The sequence below is a fragment of the Molossus molossus genome, unplaced genomic scaffold (assembly GCF_014108415.1).
Source record: "Molossus molossus isolate mMolMol1 unplaced genomic scaffold, mMolMol1.p scaffold_m16_p_18, whole genome shotgun sequence".
In the NCBI taxonomy this organism is placed as follows: Eukaryota; Metazoa; Chordata; class Mammalia; order Chiroptera; family Molossidae; genus Molossus; species Molossus molossus.
The window spans coordinates 11,836,476-11,862,175 of NW_023425353.1; the positions used below are offsets into that span (position 1 = coordinate 11,836,476).

General features: G+C 42.7%; 1 protein-coding gene across 1 annotated transcript in view; it reads right to left on the bottom strand.

The window, feature by feature from the left end:
- Positions 1–25,700, bottom strand: part of PTPRG (protein tyrosine phosphatase receptor type G) — a 524,592-nt gene that overhangs the window by 258,993 nt on the left and 239,899 nt on the right. Inside the window, exon 3 of the mRNA XM_036267442.1 lies at positions 13,455–13,603. Coding sequence (XP_036123335.1) covers positions 13,455–13,603 — 149 coding nt within the window. The remainder of the gene's footprint in view (positions 1–13,454; positions 13,604–25,700) is intronic.

The following is a 25,700-nucleotide window of genomic DNA, read 5'->3' on the forward strand; positions in this document are numbered from 1 at the left end:
GAAATCATTTCATTTTGAAAAGATTTTGTGTTGTCATATGCTACCTTTGTACTTTTTTCCCCTTAGAAAAAATAAGGTCTTAGAAATGACATTAAATTTGACTCATTGTTATTTCTTCCCTAATCTTTTTTTAAATATATTTTTAATGATTTTAGAGAGAGAGGAAGGTAGAGAGAGAAACATTGATGCGAAGGAGAAATATGGATTGGCTGTATGTACCGCAAACTGAGACTGAACCTGCAACCCTTTGGTGTATAAAACGACACTCCAACCAACTGAGCCACCCCGCGAGGGCTCTTCCCTAATGTTTGTTTAATTAATTGATTTTAGAGAGAGAGGAAGGGAGAGGGAGAGAGAGACAGAAACATTGATGAGCGAGAACATCGACTGCCTGCCTCCTGCATGCCCCCCACTGGGGATCAGGCCCACATCTGGGCATGTGCCCTGACCGGGAATTGAACCGGCAACCTCTAGGTACATGGATCAACGCTAAACCACTGAGCCACACCGGCCAGGCTCTTCCCTAATCTTAAAGTAAAATGCATTAATTGTAAAAAATTTGTAAAATGCAGCAAGATACAAGTAAGAAAATTAAATTTCACTTTTGAAAAAGTAAAGTATATTTCAAAATACAGAAAATATTCATAATATGTATAGTGATAAAGCAGGCTATGGTCATCTTTACTTTGATACTGATTACACTTTTATCTCCCCCTACCCCTGTCCAAATATTGGGGGGAAAAAAAAAACAGATGAAAATGTTAACAGGGATCACTCGGTGATGAGCACAAAGTGGTTTAAGAACTCAGGCTCTTTAATGATTTCTACCAAGAACCTTTAGGTTCTACTGAGATTTCTATCAGGATGACTGTCTTACCTCAGTTTCCTTACCTGACAAATAAAGACAGGTTATTAACCACTGTTTTCACAAAAAGATGTTTTAATAAGTGATGACTGAATGACACAGTATGTGTAGAGTGCTCTAAGTTCATGTAGTTAAGAACTTTTCCAAAAGATAACGATTATTACTATCCCAGGAGTTGTTTTTGATGGAAGAACTAAGAGTGAATACTGTTTACTTCTCTACAACCGATTCAGAAGCTCCCCCGCGGGGACTGACACCAGGGGGTTTTGGAAACCTCCCCTGAACTGCAGCAGCCTGGATTCTGTGCTCGAGCTGTAACCGGCTCCTTTACACAGTCTCCTTTCATAGGTCCTGGTTCCACTCTGGGTCCTCAGAGACCGAGCTGACACCTTCTTCCATGAGACTTCCTTTAAAGGTATGAAGACCCAGCATCACACTCTCTGCACACCACTGGCCATTCCCTTCACCTGCTATCCAGAGGAGGCACAGAACCAGTGTACCTTCCAGATCTAACACTTCCTCTCCCTGGGCCACATCCTCCGTCACCGGAACCAGGCCCTCCTTCCCTGGGAAGTGACTCAACCATCCCACACTGTGTCCTCTCAGAGTTTACCTCCTCTGCATCTTATTCAAATGATGCTTGCTGTTTGCTAGCTACCATAGAAGTGGGATCTGATGAGTTTTATTAATGTGTTCAATAAAGATGAAACTGTTCATTTTGTTCTTTCCCTTCTATTAGCATTTGACAACGCAGCAATACCCGAATACATCTGGTAGAATTCCAGGGATTTTTGAGATTAATGTGTTTGCCCTCAATTAAGCATTCAAAGATACCGACCTATTACAAAAAATAGGGCAACACCCCCAGAGTCTATAAGCCTATCATTTGACTCCAAATCCATGCTTAGATCATGGGATTCTATGCAGCTCTGGGAAGAACACAGGGAGACGGAGCAGAGTGGGGAGGCACAGTGTTCACATCACAGATACACAGCATTTCACGGGAACGTGGAAAACAGACTGTCAAGTGAGAATTTTTGTTCTGTTTTTTTGTTGTTGTTGTTGTTTTGTTTTATTTTGTTTTCCATTGACCAGCAATCATGAATGAGTACAAATTACTTGCATTTGGTTTTGGAAAATATAAAAAATACTCACTTGATTTTGCTGTAATTGCTGGCTAGGGTTCACTCTGCTGGCCTTTAGGTGCCATGAACTCAAGGAGCTTGTTTTTCTTGTTCATTATGAAACTCCAAATGCTTATCACATTAACTAGTTCTCAGTGGATAAGGAGGAAGGTGAGGGCGGGGCCCAGGAGAACCTGGAAACTTCATTACTCTTTGTGTATGGGCACTGGAGAACCTTCTAGCGAATGAACCTGCACAGAAATGCCACAAACAATTCGCAGGGCTCCTGTCTTAGTTCTCCAGTGAAACTGATAATCTCAACGTAAAAAACCCAAAGGCATGCCTTTTAACTTGACTACAGTAATTGCTTGTGTACATATTAACAGCTCTCAAAAACCTGGACCTCATCAATGAAATGGAACAATCTGTCTTGATATGTAGATGTAACGGCTGTTAATTCAAGCTACACTCTGGAAGCACAGACCCTAAAAAGATCACTTGGCTCACTGAATGACTAACCCGCAGCCTCAGGATGAATGTGTTTACTTGGGAGTAACTATTTATTTGGGTCTTTCACATCCTTAATACAAGAGGTAGTTTGGGGAGACGATTTGCTTCTTTAAGCATCCCTTTTATGAATAAATGACAGGTTTTCCTTCTCAGGGATTAGAGTTCCTTGCCTTCTAAACCACTGCAACAAGACAACAAGATGAAGACAGAATATGAGTCTGTTGGTTTCTTAATAGGTATCATTGCTTTCGCTTTTATGGGACTACATCCATCAGCAGCTGAGATTCAGCAGTGAACAAGACAGACGGATCCCTCTCTCCTCCCGAAGATTACATGCAGTGTATGTGCATGGGAGGAGGAGGCGAGTTAATAAACAAGTAAACAAATCAATAAGTAATTTCAAAAAGTGATGGGTGCTAGGAAGAAAATGAAACTGGGTAATAGGAAGGAAAGAGACAGTTGGAAAGGGAGAGAGCACGCAGTGTTCTGGTGGCAGGACTGGGAGAGGAATGAGGCACGAGAAGGGATGAGCTGGGGAGAAGGCTCTGGACTGAGGAAGCAGCCCATGAACACGAGGCGGACAGCAAGGGTGGTGGGGAAGGAGCAAGATCACGGGGGTGCTTGCAGAGCGAGGATCTTTATTTTATTCAACACGTGATCAGAAATCACTGGAAGATTTTAAGGAAAGGGAAAGTGTCATATAATTTAAGTATTTCAAACTTTGGTTCCTGGGTAAGAAGTAAATTGTGGGGTCAAGAGCAATGGTTTAGGAATCGACATGATGCTGATGGCCTGAACCAGGTTAGAAACAGTGGAAAAGAAATGGATGGATGGATGGATGGATGGATGGATGATATGCTGTCTAATGTCACAGGGGATGTGGACGTAATACCAGTGTCTGACACTGATGAACGTAGAACATGTGAGGTCCTGCTCGAAGCACTCCACATCTATTTACTCAAAGTAAGCCTTCAAGAAGGAGGTTTACTATCATTGTTCAATCATTTTGCTGTTATATTCTCCTTTAGTGTGTAACACTATGTAAGCAAAACTGATATGTAACACCTATTACACAATAGCTTTTGAATATTACATAATCAAACATTTAAAAGAAAAAATTTAAAACTGAATGAAAAGGTATAAACTATTACAGATTGGTCAGTTATCCATGACTTTCCTTGATTTTTTAAAATGAAGAAACACAAGATTTTATCACCTGAGATAACATTACTATCATATCTACCTCGATTGGCACATCTTCCCTTAAACAATCAGAATTCAGCCTCTTCCCACGGCACCCATCTCTAGCCCCAGCCACCTCTCTCCTGAATACTGCCCTCGTTTTCCGACTTCAGTGTCCACAGGCACTTCCTATGCTTGCGTGCAGCCAAAGGGATCCTTCTAAAACATAAGCCAGAGGCCATCACTGTTCCGTGAGAACACTCCAAGGGCTTCCCATCTCTCCTGGAGTAAAAGCCACAGAGCTTCCCACAGTCCACCAAACACTGCATTCCGATCACTCTGCCCTTGCTTGCTCTAACAGGTCAGGCAGGCTTCTACCCCAGGGCCTTAGCACCTGCTGAAATAAAAGTCCCTTGAGCCCAGGGCACTTTGTGTCAAGGCTCTGTGAATCAATTGAAGGAGTAAACACCTTTGATAATTTAGAAAAGGGAGAGGTGTTGGAAGGAAGTAATTTAAATATTCTACAAGCACCAGGGCATTGAAAAGGGCTCTCCACTGAACTATCTGGGCGGCACTATAGTGTATTCGTGCATTTTTTCCACATGTGATCAGAAATCACTATGTATTTGCTTCATCATTAGTCTCTCAGAATATACAAATAAGATTTCCATGGCCAGCTGAGTTTGGAAGATTCCTGGTTAAATGACAATTAAGCAGGTTGCTCTACTGAAATATTTCTTTAAAAATGTACTGTTAGCCCAATATCAAGCTGTAAGAGGAAGACATATTGTACAGCATTTCCTAAACATATCTGACCACAGACCTTTTTTTATGCAGAGCATTTAGAACAACTGACAAGAATCCAGAAAATACACCAGAAGCACAGTTGCCTAAGGGTGCTGTCTATGTATGGTTTTGATATCTCCCTGCCAATAAATAAATGTAAATAAATAAAGTTGTGAAAAAGAGAAAAATGGAGGGGGAGGGAGAGAGAAGCAAATTCAAAGGCAGAAATGTCAGAAGATCATGGGATGAATTTTCTCTCACTCCAAACCTCGGGGTGAACACTGAGGCATGAACTAAGAAAATTCCCTGAAATGCTAATCTTTAGAAACCAGTGCAGTGAAGGTTTTAATGGGGAGATTCAGAAACCAAAGCTACCTGTGTCGTAAGAGCTGGGATTTAGAGGTTAGTTTACTCTTAACCCAACTATCTTTCATGTATTTTTCTCTGAGTTTTAAAGCCCTGTTTTCTGAGACATCCTCAAACATTCAAGAGATGAAATTTATTTTTTAATGAAATAGGGTTTTGGTGCATTTGCCCAGCTGACCTCCGGGTAGGACAGCAAAGGTACCCAGAGAGCTCAGCTCTAAGAACTTCTCTTCAGTCCCTTCCCTGGGGGCACAGGGACATCCTAAACTGGAGATTTAAAGTGAAGACAGGAGATAGACTTTCATTCAATCTTGACTTCTTTCTATTCCTTATAAATCTTTCTGACTGCCTTTCTGAGTGACAATGATACAAAAGAACCTGCTAAAGGCTTTAGATTTAAGATGGTTTGAAACCTTCCTGCTCAAATTTTGACAGGACAAAAAAATAGAAAATAAAGTGGAAGGAGGGGCAGTCTCGGAGCCATTGCCTGTAAGTCCCCTGACCTTCCTTAGAATTTGCCTGCCTGGGCCACCTGCGGTCCCTCTGTTCAGTGCACTAAGGCTTCCCAGCCGGCTTTGAGCTCCTCAGCTTGGAAAAGGATTCTAAGAAGAAGAGTGTTCAAAGCCCTGGAAACAAATGTTAGTGGATGGATGGACAGACAGATAAAACTTAAAGTTATTTATAAAGAATAAAACTGGTACAACACGGAGGTGAAGGTTTTTCAAGACCCAAGTCAGATCCCAATACAAAACTGAATTACAGTAGCCCTGGCCGATTGGCTTAGCAGTTAGAGGGTCGGCTCTCAGGGCGAAGGATCTCAGGTTCAATTTCCGGTCAAGGGCACGTCTTACCTGGGTTGCAGGTTCAATCCCCAGCTTATGCAGGAGGCGACCAGTTGATGTGTCTCTCCCACACGGATGTTTCTCTCTCTCCTTCTCCCACACTCTCTCTAAAAATCAAAGGAGAAAGATCCTCAGGTGAGGATTCACGCGCGTGCACACACACACACACACACAAACGGAATTATTCTAAGTATTTCTTTGTTGGTAAAGAGTGATGATCACCACAAATTCAGCACGAAGATTCTCCCCAGTGAATGTGCCAGTCTTTCGGCGAGTCTGTTCTCTGGATTCCGTGAGTGGGGTGGAACCCACGGTCTGCGTGTTCCAGGAACCACAGCAGCGTGGCTCCTGAGCACGTGGAACGCGGCCTGTGTCGCGGAGACACGCTGTTAGCATAAGACACACGCTGGACTCAAAGGTGGCACCAAAAGAGAATGTGAACTGTCTCGGTGATAATTTTTTATATTGATTACATGTTGAAACGGGAATATTTCAGTGTATCAGGGTAAAAATGGATTATTAAAATTAATTAACTTTTAATTGATTTTTTGAAAATTATTACATAATATGAATTATACAGAATACATTATTAAAATCAAATAAAATACTTGTTTCTTTTTACTTCTTTTAATGTGGCTACCAAATATTTAAATTACAATATATGGCTCACATTATATTTTCTATCAGACAGTGTTGTTCTGTGTAAATAAACAGACTAAAGTGGGCTCGGTACAGGTAAGTGTGTAGTGTTTGCTACAGACAGCTCTTTGCATTTTCTGCTCCCTACCCCTCGCCTCCCTGTATATTTTACTACTGCTCCAATCATCGCTAAACAATCGAAGCTCTTTGATTATTGTTTTCTTTCTTGATACAAAATACATATCAGTGAAGCTTCCAATAAAATCATTTCCACGGCATTGGTGGTTCTAAAACAACTTAAACCGACGACAAGAAAAACAGTGAGATCACCTGTCAAATAGAGAATGCTGGTTTCGAGTCCGGAGGCGCTAGGGTCCAGGTTCCGGAGGACGCACGGGGACCTCAGCCGACGGCCTTACCGAAGCTCAGCTGTCCCATCTCTAAGACGGGAATTTTAAGAGCAGCCCTCTCATGAGGCTGGTGAGAAAACAAAATGAGGTCACATCTGGAACATTCCTCAGACTGGTAATGCTTATCACCTGGTGTCTATAGTACTGTCCTCACAACCACCAGCACCCTCCCTGCCGCCCTAAGCCTTCTCTTTTGTTGTCTGAGGAAGAAGATCTCTCATTTCGCCGGTTTTCATTTTGAGAATGTCATCTGCTTGTCTCTAATCTGCAGTCCCCATGCCACATGTCGGTGACCACCAACGAACAGCCCTGAGTGGAGTTCGCACCTGAGGAGACCTTGTGCTGAGGACTACCAGACATCCCAGAGAACCACGCGCCAGGGACCAAAGCTGCTTTTAACTCACAACTCCAGCTTTGCAGAACCAGGCATTAACCTCTCCAACCCAGCATACACTCAAGTTCTTCTTAATTAACATAGGACAGACACAGAAAAGATCAGCCAGATGGAAATTAAACATTTCACTACTAAAGGGTGAAACATTCTGCTCTGAAATGGAATCTTTATTTCAATAAAGTCATTAATTAAATTTCAACCAATTCCCTTGCCACCTGACAGAATCACTGCGGAGGTAAACACGATCGACTGCGCCACCACGGGACCTCACACCGCCAGCACTCCACAAGGGGCAGGGCCAGGAAAACAGACACCGTCTTGAGCTCCCTGGATGAAAGACTCCGTATGAACAAAGCAATGTTTCAAAGGACATGTAAATTAAATGCCAGGGCTTAAGTAAAGGACAAGGCAGGGCAAAAGCTCTCCCTTTAATGCCAGTTCTCTCTAAAGACAAAGCGAGACAGTATCAAGTTCACAAAGACAGTTGTCCTGCGAACAAACCAACCAGGTTTTATAATTTTCAAGATCATTAAAATCCAAATTGTCATTGGTGTCTTCTGGAAACATTTACTTGAACAGAATCCATTTCTTACAAGGAATATGGTCTAAAGGAGGAGAGGAGAAAGTTGTAAGTCTCATTTCCAAACAACTGATATTACTAACTTACATGGAAATAGGAGAGGGGCAGTGGTCATATAAGTTTGGAGAAACTCTATTAAACAAAGATAAACAGAATTCTTCAATGGAGGACTCTGCAAGACCTTTACTATGCCAATATATAAAATAAATCTTCAAGAAAGCATGTAACAAGTCTAAATTTATGTCCAGAGAACAGAAGAGATACCAAAAAAAGTGCTAGCCAAACTGAACATTTAGTCCATGCTCTAGAATCCCAGGCCACTGAAACCGGAGGCCAATGTGGGAGCTCAGTCTCTGGGTGAATGGGTCCACGTGCGAGTTGTGTAGTAGTCTGCCAAGCTTGCATGAGTGTAAAGAGAGGGTGACACCGTGTGACACCTTTGTGTGTGTCAGGAGTGCATCAGCTTACCTGGGAGAAGGCAGGTGGATTCAGGTCACTTGAGACACGACTGGAAATCCAGTGCAAGATGATCATCTAACCAAAATGTAACAGACGCACTGGAAGAACCAAGATCCATTTCAAAAAGTAAAAGAGAAATCATTTAGTGTGATCTAGGCAGGAAGGTCGGAGCTAGGTAGACAGAGAGAAGACAGGAGCAGGTCAAGGGAACATTCCAGGGGCGTGGATACTGAAAACAACGGCAGACCCGAACAGAATGTTAAAACAGAAGGGGATCACAGGAAAGGTCAGCCTAAGACAAGCACTTCTTGCCTCTGAACAAACCTTAGCTTTGACTAGGAACGTTGAACAATCCCACAACAGAGCAGGGAGGAAGATGACAGTAGCACCTGGACACACCTAGCCGACCAGGTAGACCATTTCACATGCTTGTGCCATGGCTGCAACTCGCCCGTGCTCTTCGGGACATCAATCAGAGACGCCACGCTATGGAACCAGTTTTTAAGACGCAGGTCCATAAATCTTATCGGTAATTTTGAAATCGCGAAAGCTTCGAAGACCAAAGATGTTTTGTTACTGTTATTATTGATGATTTTGGTGCAAAAAGTAATTCGGTGATAAACCCTGATGTGAAGAGATGTGAGGCTATTTTGAATGTTAATATTTCCTACATAATGTGAATATTCATCTGCATGTTGCAGAAATATTAACATATTCAAGGGGTACAGTCCCAGACCCCACTTCATGTCCTCTGTAATACATATGGCATATGTACATAATACCTTTCCAGAAAAGAGTCTGAAGTCTACAACGTCTGGCCCCAAGGGTTTCGGCTAAGGGACTGCAGACTATACTATATGGTAATGTGTACTTGGCTTATATTAGGAAAAAAGTCTTTGCCTCTATTCACTTACTAAGACGCTCTAAACAGAGCTGAAATGAACCAGCTGTGTTTCCCCGGAAAGGGCACACACAATCAATTTGGATCATTTAAGCTTATTGAAGACTTCAACTCATAAAGCACCAATAAGTCTGAATCAACAACTCCTGATCTCTTATTGTAATAAAGAAGATTTTAATTACCTCAAACAACAAGCATGCAATGAACCTGCACATTAGGGAGCACTCAGGGGTTTTTATCTAGAAATCTCGCTTTGCCTTCACTCCAACTTCGGTCATTAGTGGAAACACCACACTATTCAACCCCTGTTAGTGTCACACGAACATTTCTTTAAGTGACCAATCGCGGAGCAGGGAATGAGTATGGGACGGGGGAAGGCTTAGGACAGGGTAGAAGCCGTACTGTGATCAGACAACGCAAAGTCAAGTAGCCAAGCAAGAGCTCTAACAGGACATTCTGAAGTCATTGTTCTAATCACTGGAATAGCCCAAACCTTCTGACTTCAGGATACCAAATGACATCTTCAAAGTCTTGTTTGTCCAGTAAAGTAATACATCCATGGTTTCAGGGATTATGGGGTGGGCATTTTTTGGTGGAGGTTGGGAGGGGGCATTATCCTGCCCACCAAAACCCCCACTGATTTTTATTCCTTAAATGTACCAAGTATCACTTGCCTCAGGGCCTTTGCATTTCCCTGTTCTACAGACAGGCTCCAATTCACCTTTGCTATCTTTTGTTTATTTAATCTTCACCTGAGGATATTTTTCTATTAATCTTCAGATAGAGTGGGAGGGGGAGAGAGAGAGAAAGACACATCTGTGAGAAGGACATATCAACTGGTTGCCTCCCGCACCAGGGCCAGGGAAGAGCCGCAACTGAGGGATGTGCCCTTGGCTGGAATCGAACCCGCGACTCATTGGTCCGCGGGTCGACGCTCTACCGCTGAGCCAAACTGGCCAGGGCTCATCTTTGCTATCTTAATACATATCTAGTAAATATCTTTTATCTTAATAAACATCTGCCTCCACAGAGGTTTTCCAGCTTGTGACAGTGTCCCTCTTTCAGAGACTCCCAACTGATACTACACAGCTCTTCACACGACTGCTTGTTCACTTTCTGTCCTGACTAGATTGTAAACACCTTCAGTGTAGGGACTCTGTCCTTCCCGTTGACCTGTGCAACCCAGCACCTACAGGGCAAAAGGCATGTGAGAAAAAAATGCTGCAAGGCAAGACATAAAGCTGAATAATAGGAGATGGGGACATGAGAAAATCCAAATTGGGTCCAGTCTCCTAGGTATGGCTTGTGATCTAATTCCTAATTTGTTTTCTAGCTTTAATTGAGCTGTAAAGAACGTTGGCTATTGAAGGGCTTTGGTTTTATTTTTACAAGGACATTTATTTTTCTATTAGACTGGATATTTTGAAGTGCAGGAACTACACGACCAAGTCTAGGATTTCAGCCAGGAAAATGTGGAGAGGTCTAATTTCTGGATGTGTACAAAGTTGTGGATGACCTCAAAGAATTCCTGGGAAGCAGCAAAACCTACAAAATTGGGTTTGTTGCAATTTGCCCTCAGGGAGCAGGTCCAGATTTCTGTGGGGCATATGCTTCCAATTCCACCTGCAGAGCTGAAGCAAGGAGGCAGCTGTTGAAAAGCCAATATCATGACTTGATCTCAGGAGGAATCGAAAGGAACCAGGCCCAGTGATGCTTGTACCCACAGGCAAGGTACTTTTGTCTTGAAAAACCACAAGAGGATGGAACAACTTCTCAAGCAATGAGTCCTCACTATTCATTTGTACTTAAAATGATGCCACACAAATAAAAGAAGGTTCAATTCCACTCAACACACAGCTTTCTCCCCTCCAGGGACTCACAGCAGTGGCATTTAGGTCGCATGATTCTTCGCTGTGGGGGCTGCCCCGTGCGATGAAGTGTTCAGCAGCATCCCTGGCCTTTACCCACTGGATATGAGTACTTTACCTCTAACCACAACAGTGACAACCAAAATTGTCCCCAGACAATGTGTAATGCCCCCCAGCCACCCCTGGGAGTGGGGAAGTGTTGTCTCATTATCTCTGGTTGGGAACAATACTGGTGTTCTACCAATCCCAGTGCAATCTTCAATGACGACTCTTCTCTGACACCACACACAAGACAAATAAGAAATGGCCCCAGTGCTGATACTAACTATTGGAAACATTAAAATTTCCCTACTTCTATTTTAATTCCTTAAAAAACAATGTAGTTATATGGAGAGAAATTAACCAAGTGTGAGATGTTCAAATAGTGCGAAATCTCAGGAAAAGCTGGTATTAATAAAGAGCTCAAATAAAGTATTACAGACATGGTTTGGGCAAAAGTGAGCAATTTTTCTGTGCATATTTTAAAGTTAAATTTGATCCCATTACCTTTGATCTCTGAAACTCAAGTTCCTCTAAGTATATCCACTAAGTAATTTAACATGTTTATCACATAAAAAAAAAAAAAGCAGGAAGCTATGAGCTAGATGGGATTGGATGAGAAACCCAATTAATATAGGCAGCCTTACCATCTGAAATGACTTAAAAGACATAAATTCAAACAACTTGGTCAAACGGTAAGACTGGGCGTTGTAGCTGCCATTTCTCATTAGCTTCTGAATTTCATGGTGCTCTTTGAGTAAAAGAAAACCAAAATATTCATTGAAAATAATGTTTCCAAAAGAATATGCATCTTAGCCTGTGCATTTTCCAGATACGAGGAGGAGACAGGCCGGTCCGGGCATGAGTGGATGTGACTGGGGAAAGGGGGGGGAGGTTGTTGCTGGCTCCAGGGTTCTTTCCCAGGCAGCCACCAAAATACGTTTTCAAACTTTTAAGCAAAGGTCTTTTGTCTGGAACAACATTAACTGAACAAATGGCAGCGGGATTCTAAGATGAAGAGGCTTCGGAGCCAAGTTGGTGGTATAAACTATCCCTTCCACTCAAACTGCCCACGGGAACCGGTCAGCCAGAGCAGAAGGGAAAACCCAAACGTAAAAATCTGTCATTCTGCTTCTAGGAATCAAGCTTTCCAAGCAGAAAGAAAGCTAAGGCTTCTAAGAAATGATTCATCCAGTTTAAAGGGAGGAGGACAGCCCATGAAGTAGAAACCCTAACTCATGAGACATAATTAGTGTGAGCAGGACAAGAAGTCCCACAGATAGATGAATCCTAGTACAGAAAAATACTGATAGTGAGAATTTCTCAGTTAAACTAAAAATTATTAAGCATTTTCACATAGTAGTTATATCTGGTTTCCCCAAGAATCATGGATAAGATACAAATCTATAGGTATATACAGGTGTTTGTAAAGAAATAATATTGATTTTCTCATCTTGTAGGGATCCTCACCTAAAGTTCAAGGATCCCTAAAGGGCCCCTCAACGGCCTTGAGGAGTTAAGGTGGGTGCTGAAAGCCTGTACATTATGTACAAATCTGTGTGTATATACGTGTGTTTTTTCTATGGAGGGAGGGGTCTCAAGCATTCATCAGATTATCCAAGTTGGTCATGATGTCACAGAAGTCACAAAACAAACACGTAAGTTTCTCCACATTTGCGTCCAGCCATAGGTCCGATGCACAGCTGTTCAGTTCAGTTCTTCCACAAACCTGTAAAGCTCACCACATGGGGGTCTGTCCCAACACAAGAATATCACCATCCTGATCGTTATTAAAGGCAAAAATGAGGTTAGCAATGGGATGGAGGGTCTGTCCCCCAACATGAATAAAGGAGTTTGGAGACTTGATCTTTCATCCTCGCTCCTTCACCGAAGTAACACCTGTGGCCTGGGGCACCCAGATATATTTGCTGACCAGCAAGCAGCATGGATCTTTCAGAAAACTGTCACGGGGAGGCAAAACGCCACCATCGATCCCCACAAAGTTAACCGGGAGTCATACCACCAACGGCCACGGCCTCTTTTGTAACAGCTGATGGGCCAGACAAACCTACCACCGCTTCCCTACGGGAGGAGTTCCTGAGACTGTTCTTCATAGAACAACCAACTTTGCTCATGCCAAAGGGCAGAAAAGGAGTCACCGGAGTTTCATAGGAAACTTCACCGTTCGAATGCAGGGTTTCAGAAACGGACAGGGAAAGGAAACGGTGTCAAATGGAGCAGGTGCTGGAAAACCATCGCCCAGACCTGAGTCTGCTCAATGCAGGGCATGCACGAGGCCTACATACGTCTGCAGTGAAACAGTATGGAGACACCTGTCATGCAGGACATGAACGATTTCCGGAGACAAAGGGCGGGAGGGACATTACAAGTTTGATTTGCAAAATGACCAGGAGTAGACATAGCATTTCACTAGTCAAGACTCAGAGCACAGCCACCCTTTGCCATCTGAGGTCGGGAGTTTCTCTCACCTCAACAGGAAAGCGCCTGCCATTGATGCTGTGCTCGGAGCCCGCAGAGCCGTTGCTGTGGCCCCAGTGAAACTCGATCTTCTCGGCTTTGAATCTCCCAGGCAGGCCAGCACCACTGACGAAATAGTCATCTTTGAGAAGGATGGCAACTGTATAAAATGGAAGGAGAAAGAAACAAAGTGACTTTCAAAAGCAAACTCAAAAGATTTCTTCTGTTGCTTCAATTATGATTACATCGCCTGACATACTGTTAAAAACAGAAGTCGAAACCAAGTAGCCTAATAAAGGAGCACATTCTAGCTGCAGAATGCTCTCAGGCAGCAGTTGACTTAATCATGAGAATCACCAGGGAATGGTCTCAGAGTTTTTCAACCACTTAATAGATGGAAAAAATGAGACAATGACAGGGCAAGTGCTCTGAACTGGGGTCGCCCAAAACTGCTCGATGCTCAGTTATCTGGACAGTGAGATTCCTGGGACCACCCCAAGATTCAAGGTCTGGAATGAGATGGGAAATATATATAAGAAGCCAGAGGTGAGAGGCATGTTTCTTTAATCAGAAAAGGGCAAGACATCAGAAAATAAAATATGCAGGTTCTAATTATTAAGGCAATGGCAGAGAAAGGGTAGCAGGAATTGGGTACTGCATTTATCTCATTTGATAAAGGTGCTCGGGAAAGTGCAGTGAGAACTCTACTCATTAATTCTCTCAGGTCATTGCAGATTAGATTTACTTTACTGCTTCTGTTCATTCTAAGTATAAGACAACTCCCTTTGCCCAGATGAATGTCTATGTCCACAGGGAGACTCAATCAACTCAAACCCTAAAAATTCTTCCTTAAAATGTGGGAAAGAGAAATCGAGACCAAATAACTTTGACTTACACTGACAAAAAATTATTTTTTCCAAAAGGAATGTAATATTCAAATGCATAAAAAACAGATTTTATTTTATACGGGACACATCTCACCTTTTATTTTTATTTTTAAGGTGAATACATTCATTCATTCAGACACTTACTAACTGCTAAATAAATGTAAGATGCCAGCCAACACTCAACGGTTTATGATCAGAAGCCAAGCCTGTTGAGGCCAAGGAAGCTCTGGTATCCTCACTGTCTCCCCTTCCTAAAGAGGTCCCAGTTCGAGCTTCAGAGACAAATCCTGCATGAAAATTAGGTCTTCATGCAAAAAAGAAAGTAGACTAATAACCCATTTCTAAAACAATGCAATTATTTTCAACACTTCTCTATATAAAGGAAGCATTAAAAGCAAGTGGGGAAAAAAAACTTGCTCATATAAATCTCTTTTTATTGCATTCAAAAGGCAGTTTCTCTGGAACTTCTGGAAAATATACAATGACTGTTCAATTAGTGGGATTACAAATTAAAGAATAAAATGAAGTAAAAGCAAGTGTCTCTTATGCTGATTAAACGTGCTACCTTTATGGTGCACTAAGCAATTTTTAGAACAAGGGTTGGGAAATTGTTCCTGTAAAAGGTGAGATAGTAAATATTTAAGGCTTTGTGGGCGCTATGGTCCCTGTTGCAACTATTCAACATAGTCTTTGTAGCAGAGACATAGCTACACACACTGCGTAAGCGAACGGATCGGGCTGTGTTGAACAGCTTTATTTATCCACACAGAAATTTGGATACAACTTGTACGTGTCAAGGAGTATTATTCTCCTTTCAATTATTTTCAACCACTAAGAAATGTGAAAAACAAGGTGGGTGTCACTTGGTGATCTCTAAAATACAATATGATATTTTAGAAGATAAACTATTAAACCAAACATGGCTTTAAGTTTCAAAGCCAAAATACATAGGAATTAGCTCAGTAGTGTCTTAAATACCATTGATTACTCTCAGTGTGTTATAACTTCTATAGATAATATTTTACATTCGAAGAACGAAGGCAAAGTATTTTGAGTGCATTTGTTACAAGACACGTAGGGACACGCAGCATCTTATTAATATTTGATTTTACCTAAATCATTTATGTCTCTGTCAGGGGTCATTTTACTTGTTTTATATGAATAATTAAAAGCATAATTAGGAAACTGTGCAATCTGAAACATTAATCTCATTTTTCATTTTACAGTATTTCTCAATAGAGCACACAGCATGCGTGCTACATGCACCCACCCGCCTTCTGAAAGTGGCGTATGCTTCTGTCCACATATAAAACCAGGAACAGAGAACTTTCCCAGGTGCAGTGGAACAGTTTTCTGATGACCACTGATAACATGGCTCTGTTTCAAAACAAAATGTACCAAAGGTAGTCACTTTAGAACAGAGATGTATAGAGCGCCACGCTCTCAGGAGCTGGACACACCTGGGCTGGAGTCCAATGCTGTCACGTAACAGGGTGTGACCCTGGCCACGTGACCTCATTTCTCTGTGCCTCAGCTTCCAGTACTGTTCAAATAATGCCTACCTGGCAATCACACCTGAAGGAAATCACACGTGGAAAACATTTAACACAGTGACAGAAACTCAGCATGGACACACTCAATACAGCTACTGTCAAGCTCATTTCTGCAGACATGGACGGAGATCAAGCTCATCAGAGAAAAGGGAACACACAGGTATAATGCTCCGTTTTCAGGGAGAGGTAAATGTTAAAATAATACTGGTTTTCCCACAAAATAAAAAGTGTATTGGGCAGGGACAAAGCCAGGGTAGGTGTGGCCTAAACACTTGGGAGGAGGTCTTAAGTACTGAGTCGATGTTTTGAGATAAAAGACTGAGAAAAATGATTTTCCTTTCCTCGATTATTCCATCCTTTAGTCACATCAAGGAAAATACAATCCGAATTTGGTGCTAACATGCCCTCCCCACTAGCCTGATGAGCGTTCATTTCCACCTTTTACCCAAGAGCAAGGATTAAGCTAGAATTTAATATCTTGGGTAAATCTGACTTATTTTCATAGATTATAGACTTTGTTTTATATAAGTCTATCCATGTCATATAGCACAGGTTTTCCCATTATAATGTTGACAAAAAGTTTTCTCTTAAAACCAATTTGTTTATTTAAAATAAAGTGAATCAACTGAAAGAATCATTTAAATTTTAAAACAATAGCTGTTGGAGTTGAATCTGGATAAGGTGACAATTGGGAAGGTCACAGGCACCTGGGGATGACCTTTCTAGAACTAGACCCTCCTGCTGCTAAACTGCTGAGAGCAAGAGAGAGAGAGACAGAGAGACAGAGAGACAGAGAGCGTGAGAGAGAGCGCGACATGGGCTAGACTCTAGATCCAGTGAGTTTGAATTTGAGTCTAGATTGACCACTGTCCAGTTAGGGAAGAAGTACTGCACTCCTGGGTGCCTCAGGTCTAGTTCTGAAATAATACAATCGTAACCTCACAGCTTTGTTATGAGAACAAAAGGTTTGACATAGGGAGAATGTTCAGAACAGGAATTCATACGGGACTTTATAGCATAAAGACCACATGTTCTGTGTTGCTTATAAAGGTCATTACCCCAGGGTGAGGAGCTGTGGCTCACATGCGCCCTGTGTTTAGGGCCCCATCATGTAAAGCAGCTGTGTCCAGGGACAGGGACAGGGTCGGGGCAGGCAGAGTCACACCATGGAGAGGAAATCAGCTGTCTCCTGACTTGAAGGGATGACCGAGGAGCTGGCATTCACGGCATTCTTTGCAGGACATCTACCAACTGTTTACAAATTAAACTCAACATCTCTATGCGATGCTGAGCTAAACAAATATCCACAACAAAAGCGGAGTCAACAGCAGCAGGTGTCAAAAGCTAAATAAAAGTTGATGAGAGAGAAAAGGAGCTGCTTAATATCTTACCTCCACCACCTCTGACCAATTTTTAACATTCTAAGATGGAAAAAGACTACCATGAATTAGACAGTGCCTTGAACAGTGGGACCCCAGACCACCTGCAATACCAGTGTCTACCAGGGGGACACTTTGGGCTCCTGGCAAAAAGGGACACACTCTGGCCTGGAAGTCAAGTCACATGAGTTCTAGTTTCAGCCTTCCACTAACTTCCCTGTAGGTACTGACATGTCTCAAATATGTACCAAGTGATTACTAGGGAATCAAAGGTAATAAATCAAACCCAGCCCCTGCCCTCATGGAGCATATGGTCGGTGGGAAGGACAGGACCCAGCAACTCAACCAACGGAAGCAAACCGTCAAGTAGGACAAGTGGTAACAGGTGAGCTTCAACCCCAGACAGAAGGACTGATGAAATATCCTGAGGTGACTTTAAAGGCGCCATGTTGGGGGAGTGGTGACAAGAGGAGAGCACAGCAGGGAGAAAGAAGTTCACGCAAAGGCCCTGTGGTCAGGGAAGTAAGTAGGAAGCCAGGGTGAATAGTGCCCAGAAAGGCAGCTAGAGACTAGAGACTGAGGCCGGGACAGTGAGCAGTCTTGTCTTTACCCCCAAGAGAAAAGCCTTGATGTGACAGGGAGAGAGACAACAACAACAACAACAAAAGAGGGAAAGACAGAGGTGTGTGATTAGATTAAAAATAAGAAGAGTAGCCCTGGCTGGTTAGGCTTAGCAGTTAGAGTGTCAGCCTGCAGACCAAAGGGTCACAGGTTTGATTCCTGGTCAAGGGCACGTACTTGGGCTTCGGGTTCAATCTCTGGCCCCAGTCAGAATCATGCGGGAGGCAACCAATAGACGTGTCTCTCTCACAATGTTTCTCTCTCTCTCTTTCTCCCCCTTCCCTCTACTCCTTCTAAAAATCAATGAAAAAATATCCTCAAGGGGGATTAACCAAAAAAAAAACAAACAACAACAAGTGCTCTGGCTACCTGGTGGAGAAGGCCTGGGCAAAGCAGCAGTGGCCAGGAGGTTGCCAGTCATCTAGTAAAGAGACCAGGGCACGTTGAGTTGGAACAAGCTCAGATGCCAAGAGATGCCAAGTCACCGGATTATCCTGGGCTTCAGTGCACTCTCTACTAAACTGAGCAAGTTGAACAAAGTGGATTAGTCGACTTTTTAATCACATAAGATATGACAGGCGACAATCTAGCGGAGGGTTCTATGCTCCAAAAACGAAAGATGAGCTTTAAAAATGATCCTCACCCGGTCCATGTGGCTCAGTGGTTGAGCATCGACCCAAGCATCAAGAGGTGGCTGGTTCTATTCCCAGTCAGGGCACATGCCCAGGCTGTGGGACAAATCCCCAGTGTGGGGCATGCAGGAGGCAGCCGATCGATGTTCTTTCTCATCGATGTTTCTATCTCTCTCTCCTTCTCCCTGCCTCTCTCTATAAAATCAACAAAGAAAAAACTGACCCTCAAAATTAAAAACTGACATAAATCTATCTGTGTATATAGCACTTGACTTCCCATTATATAACTGGTAAATTAGACTTCTGTCTCCCCAGAAGCTAGTTTCTATCACAGGAACAAAGGGCCTGGGGCTGTGGAGATGAGAGAAAGAAAATGAGCTTTGCGAACATAAAACAGAACTCGGAGCGTGTCTCGCCAAAGAGAGACCCAGTGAAATAGCTCTGACTTAAATTCCAGGGTTTAGGCAAGGCCGAACAGTAATAGGATGAAGAAACCTAAGAATTTGGACATTTAAAATGGGAAAAGTGATGAGTCCAAGCACACTGAGCATGCCCCAAAAGAAGAACAGGTTGTTTTAAGTTAAATTACAAATTTTCTTTTGGAAAACCTGGAGCTACCTAGAGATGATCCCAGGTATTATAAAGTCAGGATTGGGCATGCCCAATGTAGATGGTGCTGAGCACCCAGACATTTCCAAACATCTGTCGACTTGACTGAGTGTGCATTTAATCAGAAAGCTTGGCAGCCTCTTTGTGAACGAAATGACCACGTCATTAGTGACGCAACCAAAACTTAGAGCTAACAAAACCGTGGTCCAGAAACGAGAACCCCAGCTAACCCGACTTCAGTGCCTATATTACACCTATGAAGGATCATTCAGAATGGAGGTGGGGGAAGGACAGAATACAAATAACGTAATGGTTGGTATCGAGCACATATGCAAACTCCAGGAACATATACCTGGGGACTTGTGTATATTTGTACAGGCCCTCGCCACCCATATGTCAGGGAGAGACATATCAACATCAAAATCTCCAGTCCATAAATACAATAAATAAAAATACCTCTAAAACTTGGGTTCTCATCTGTGGCCAGCTGAAAGGAAGGGAGACAGGCCAAAGAGAGAGAAGGGACCAAAGGTAGGAGCAGAGAGTGAAAACCGACAAACAGCAGATAGACAGAAACAGGCCACAAGGGAGGGAAATTCAAGAGAACAGGAGGAAGGGCCAGAGAATGAAACAGCTAAAAAGTGGACGCTTGCCTGGCTGGTGTGGCTCAGTGGTTGAGGGTCGACCCATGCACCAAGAGGTCGCCGGTTTGATTCCTGGTCAGGGCATATGCCCAGGCTGTAGGCCAAATCTCCAGTGGGGGCATGCAGGAGGCGGCCGATCAATGTTCTCTTTCATTGATGTTCTCTCTCTCTCACTTCCTCTCTCTCTAAAGGAAAAAACATTTTTTTACGTGGATGCTCATGGACAGATAAAAGGAGAAACACACACCTACACTATCAACAGAATAGAAACAGAAAGAGAAAGCCCAAATGGAAAGACAAACACCCACTCAAAGTCTTCCTAGATCTGCAAGTTTCAACCTTCTTTCATCTCATGGCACACGTAAACTAATAATTAGTAAAATTCTGTAGCACACCAAAAAATTTAGTCTGTTTTTTGCCCATATGACTCCCCCCCCCCAAAAAAAATAGGTATACTTTTGACTCATTCATACAAAACAGCTATTTGTTGTGTTGGCTGTTGTCATTTTGTCCTTTTATTTGACATCTAAGGGAAAAGAGGTCGGTGTCCCTCAGTAAATACTTAGGAATTGCATGTGTTAAAAACTCTTGCAGCACACCAGTTGAAAATTGCTGCCCTAGACTCCTCCTTACGAATGTCAAGATCGCTGAAGGCTTTCTTGTTACCCTGGGGCACACGAGCACCCACGTCCTGGGTGAGGGCAAGCATTCGGGTGCATGGACTTGGGAGAAACCAAGCATCATGGGGACGGCCAGGGAACGCCTGTGAGGTGCTGACATGCAGACATGCATCGGTCTCCCGCCAACTGTGGGACAGAACCCCGATTCTTCAGGGCAGCACAGAGGCCACTGCAAGCATGCCGTGAACTGCGGGGACCCACAGAACAGTTTCCTTTAACATCAGACATTTGCTTGGCCCTTGGGGAAGCCTTGCCCTGTGGGCAGGCAGTGACGCAGGGCCAAATGCTCCTTTAACAGGAGCAGGTGTCACACAATTAATTAGGGAAGTGGCACATGGAAACTGAGGTCATTAAGATTTTATAATTCTCTTTATACCAGCGGCAATGATGTTCTTTTCTTAGTTCAAGTCTGTGGGCACTTAGGGTGCTATTGCTCTGGCCGGTTGGTTGCATCCTCCCTGCACCAAAGGGTCCCCAGTCCGATTCCTGGTCAGGGCACACACCCAGGCTGTAGGTTCGGTCCCCGGTCAGGGCACACACCCAGGCTGTAGGTTTGGTCCCAGGTCAGGGTACACACCCAGGCTGTAGGTTCGGTCCCCGGTCAGGGCGCACACAGGGGGCAATCAACTGATGTTTCTCTCTCACACTGATGTTTGATTTTGATTTCTCTCTTTCCCTCTCTCACCCTCCCTCCCTCTCCCTCCCTCTCTCTCTCCTCTCCCTGTCCCTCTTCTTCCTCTCTCTCTCAAATCAATGAAAAACATATCCTCTAGTAAGGATAAAAAAAATAAAGTTCCAAAGTCCAGGTAAAATAAAATGAATGTGACAGTCCCCTAAACTTGTTTAAATTTTGTGGGCTCACAAACAACATACCAGGACATGGTTCCTGACCCACTGATCCACCACTGGTTTCCCCACCTTCGGACTAATTTTATTAATTCATACAAGTAATTATTGAAGTCATCTAAGCCTGACACCGTGGTAATGGTATTTGTCTAACAGGAGAGAATGCAGGTCATATATATATAAACAAATATAAAGTGGGAAAGTGGAAATAACATTCATTATGACAAATGCATTTAGTCTTTGCTCTTGGTGTGGAATGAAAGAAAAAGTAGTGAAAAAAACAAACGCAACAATACAAAAAGCCTTCGAATAGTTAAAATCCATAGGAGGCCATGGCTTACTCACATACATCAGAAGCACTGTCTCAGTGTTAAGTTATGATCATTTAGCTATAAGCTAATGCTGAAAACAGCAGGATTATCTTGAAACGCTGCTGATGAATGTATTATCTTTTCATTCCACAAAACTGAAAGGGAAATAACTTCCGATGAAATCGAATGAGAACTGGCACGACAGACAGTTATGGCTCCTGAGGAAGAAATAGAGAGATGCGCTCTGTCTTGCAAAGGTATTTTAGACAACTTTTGAGAAGTGGGCTACGCAGAACCAACTTGCTCTATTGATTATGCTGGATTGAATATATAGCGCTCTCAGGGGATGAAGACAGATATGAGCACTAAAGCTGTTTTATGCGCAAGTTACTGTCTGTATGTACTGAGCCGCTTTAAATATTAACTTTCTATATTCATATTTTAATATCCAAAAGACATTCTATTTTACAGATAAGTGGCCTGTAAATTTCCATCAGAAAAAACGAATACTCCTTCCTGATTTTATTTTCTAAAGTACAAGGTTCAAGAAAAAAAAACTTTTGGAGAAGAAAAATGTGTTGCTTCAAAATGAATGATTAAAGTTTATTCTTCGTCTAGGCAGGCAAGTTAGATTATAAAATGAATGACTGGAACAAAGCCAGACGGAGCGGCTTATGACATGGGGTTTTGTTAGTTCAAGTTTTAATTTTTCTGATAAGTATAGATTCACATGCAGTTGTCAGAAATAATACAAGGGTCCTGTGTCCCCTTTGTCTAGTTTCTCTGAATGGTAACATCTTACAAAACGAGAGCACAACAATAGGTGTGTCATTGTAAACTGATATTCTCCAAGTTGCCTATCAATACTATCCACTGTGGATGTTCTCGACCCCACCTGTAATTGTGTACTGCTATTCCACTGAATTTATGATCCATGTGTGACCAACAAAGCAACTGAATCTCCATTACTCTAAAATATTGGAAAATTTATGAACTCACTTTGGCACTTTAAAGATTACAAAAATGAAAGAAGTTTCTAGGTTTATGCTTAACAAATAAACACAAAGAACAACACAGGCTGAATTCTGAACCCTCATTTCTAAACCACCACATACTGAAATCTTTCAAGAAAAACAATTCCATGAATGTAATTTACGAAGTTTAAAATGACCTATAAATGGCTGCCACTTTTAAGAAGCCCCTCCTATAGAATCATCTTAGATTGTTTATGACATGTTGGCCTATCTAGTACCATGTCATGAATGTCATAGTAATACATACAGCTTGGGAAGTAACAAGGATTTCTTTCTACTTCTCAGAGCCGTGCTTAAGTTTCTGAGACTCATTCGTTGTTGGATAGCTGTGTCTAAAATCGAATCAAGCACAGGCACTGGCTGAGACGCAACAAGTTGTGGATCACTCTGGGAAGTCAGCAGAGTGACAGACTGATAATCAGCTTCTGGAAGACCAAGGTCATGAATCAGCACTGAGTGAACCCTATACTCCTCTAAAACCTGTCATTGGAGATACCGAGCTGAAAGCTGCCACGGAAATGTGTTACCCTTGCAGAAGGCTGTCAAGCATTGCAAGTCGAGTAGAAAACCCTATCAGAGAGCCCAGTGAATTGCCCTTGGCAGGCTTCCAAGATGTGGCACTGAGATGGCATTCGGCTCCCAGATCTGATTACTTCCAGTGTGGCAAAGCTGCCGTCCACCACACTCAGGTAGTCTGAGGGTCATACTCCCGTGACAGTTTCTCAAAGGACATTCCTATTTGAAATACAAAGCAGGACCACTGGCAGGAAAATTCTGAATTGTAACAATAAGCACGCATTTCCACTGGGAGAGAGGAGGTGTTGGCGGTGAACAGTTGTGCGCAAATAACATAACAATACACACGTTTGTGGTGAACAGCTACTCAAATGCTGAACCAAGGACAGGACGGGGTAGCCTGCTATGAAAGCACGAGAGAACTGTTTATGGGGACATTATGAAAAAGAGCCCAAAGCCGGGAATCACTGTGCTGAGTGAGCGGGAGACAATTCTATGAGCAAATCAGGCCAACCCAAAGCAAGCAACCATCACTAATCTCAGACAAACGCTGCTTTGGAGAAAGAAAATGGATCCAGAAAGTTGCACGTGCAACCTGTTGGGTTAAAAGAAAAGGCAACTCGCCCTGGCCAGTTTGGCTCAGCGGTTAGAGCGTCGGCCTGCAGTCCTGAGAGACCCGGGTTCGGTTCCCGCTAAGGGCACGTACTTTGGTTGCAGTTTGTCCCCGGCCCTGGTTGGTTGTGCGGGTGGCAGCCACTCGATGTGTCCCTTCACGTCGATGTTTCTCACTCTCTCTCCCTTCCTCTCTCTCCCTCCCACTGTATCTGTACAAAAAATGGAAAAATATCCTCGGGTGAGGATAAAAAAAAAGAAAAGGCAACTTTGTGACCGATAATATGAATGGAACCAAAGGCTGATGGTGAAGTCATTGTAGCCCAGCATTGCCAAGGCTCATAAGGGGTTAGTAAAAACAATGGAATCATTGAGATTGGGGTGGGGGTTGGGAGGACATTTGCTTTAATGGGTTAGGGTTAAAAGAGTTCAAAATTAAGATATGAAATCTATATTAAGCATCAAAAGAAGCCCAGGTAGCACTAGGCAGAAATATATCATAACACCCCAATGTTTATTTTCAGCCCAGACAGTGGACACAGCAAAGCATTCACTGCTACTTCGATCTATAATAGTTGTACAATAGTGACTAAGAGAGAAGCAGCTCTTTGCATTGGCAATGGTGAACATATGATGCTTTATATTCACAGATCCCAAAGCCCAATTCTCAGAGGTGGGTAAAAGAAAGCAGGAGAATCGAATTGCTGGTCTGAGGGATGAGACCAGCAAAGGGATGAGGAAGTGTTCACTTGCATTCTAATGTAGTAAGAAATACTAACAAAGCAAACCTTCAAAGAAGATAACAAATTTTATTTTAATTTGTGCATTTGCACAGCACCGTCCAATAGAAACTTCTGCAATGACAGAATGTTCTCTCTGTGTGCTGGCTGATAGGGCAGCTGCTAGCCACATGGCTACTGAGCACTTTAAATGTGGTTAGTGAAATACTCTTCAAAGGGATATACAGATTCAATGCAATCCCTATCAAAATCCTAATGGCATTTTTCACAGAAATAGTTAAAACAATCCTAAAATTCCTATAGAATCACAAATGATCCCAAATAGCCAAAACAATCCTGACAAAAAAGAACAGAGCTGGAGGTGTTATACTTCCTGATTTCAAACTACAGTGATACCTCGGTTCTCGAACGCCTCGGTTTTCGACCAAATGGAGATTCGAGAAACTTTTGTCTCGGAATCCGAACAAATATTTGGAACTCGAACTTCCGAGATGAGCCGAGTTGAGCCGAATGGCGTTCATTCGGCCCAGCGCGCCTTGCTTGCGTCATCAGTGTGAGTGCAGAGAGAGAGTCACGCTTTGTGGAGTCACGCTTTCCTATTGGGTTTCATTGCTTCGGTTCTCGAAAAATTCGGTTCTCGACCGTCCTCCTGGAACGAATTATGTTCGAGAACCGAGGTATCACTGTATACTACAAAGCTATAGTAAGCAAACAGTATGGTACTTGCATAGAAACAGACACTTAGACCAATAGAACAGAGTCAAGAGCCCAGAAATAAACCCATGCATATACAGTCAACTACATATGACAAGGGAGCCAAGACTACTCAAGGTGGGAAGGACAGATCCTTCAATAAATTATGGCATAAAAATGGGATATTCACATACAGGAAATGAAACTGGACCCCTTCCTATACCACTCACAAAAATTAACTTGAAATGGATCTAAGCCTTCGAGTTAAGCCTTCCAGTTGGGGGGCTGGGTAAAAAAGATGAAGCGATTAAGAAGCACAAATTGGTAGTTACAAAACAGTCACAGGGAAGTAAAGTTCCGCATAGAGAATACAGTCAATAACACTGCGATAACAATGTATGGTGCCAGGTGGGTGGTAGACTCATTGGAAGGGTCCTTTGTAAATTATATTAATGTCTAACCACTATACTGTGTACCTGAAACTAATATAAAATAATACT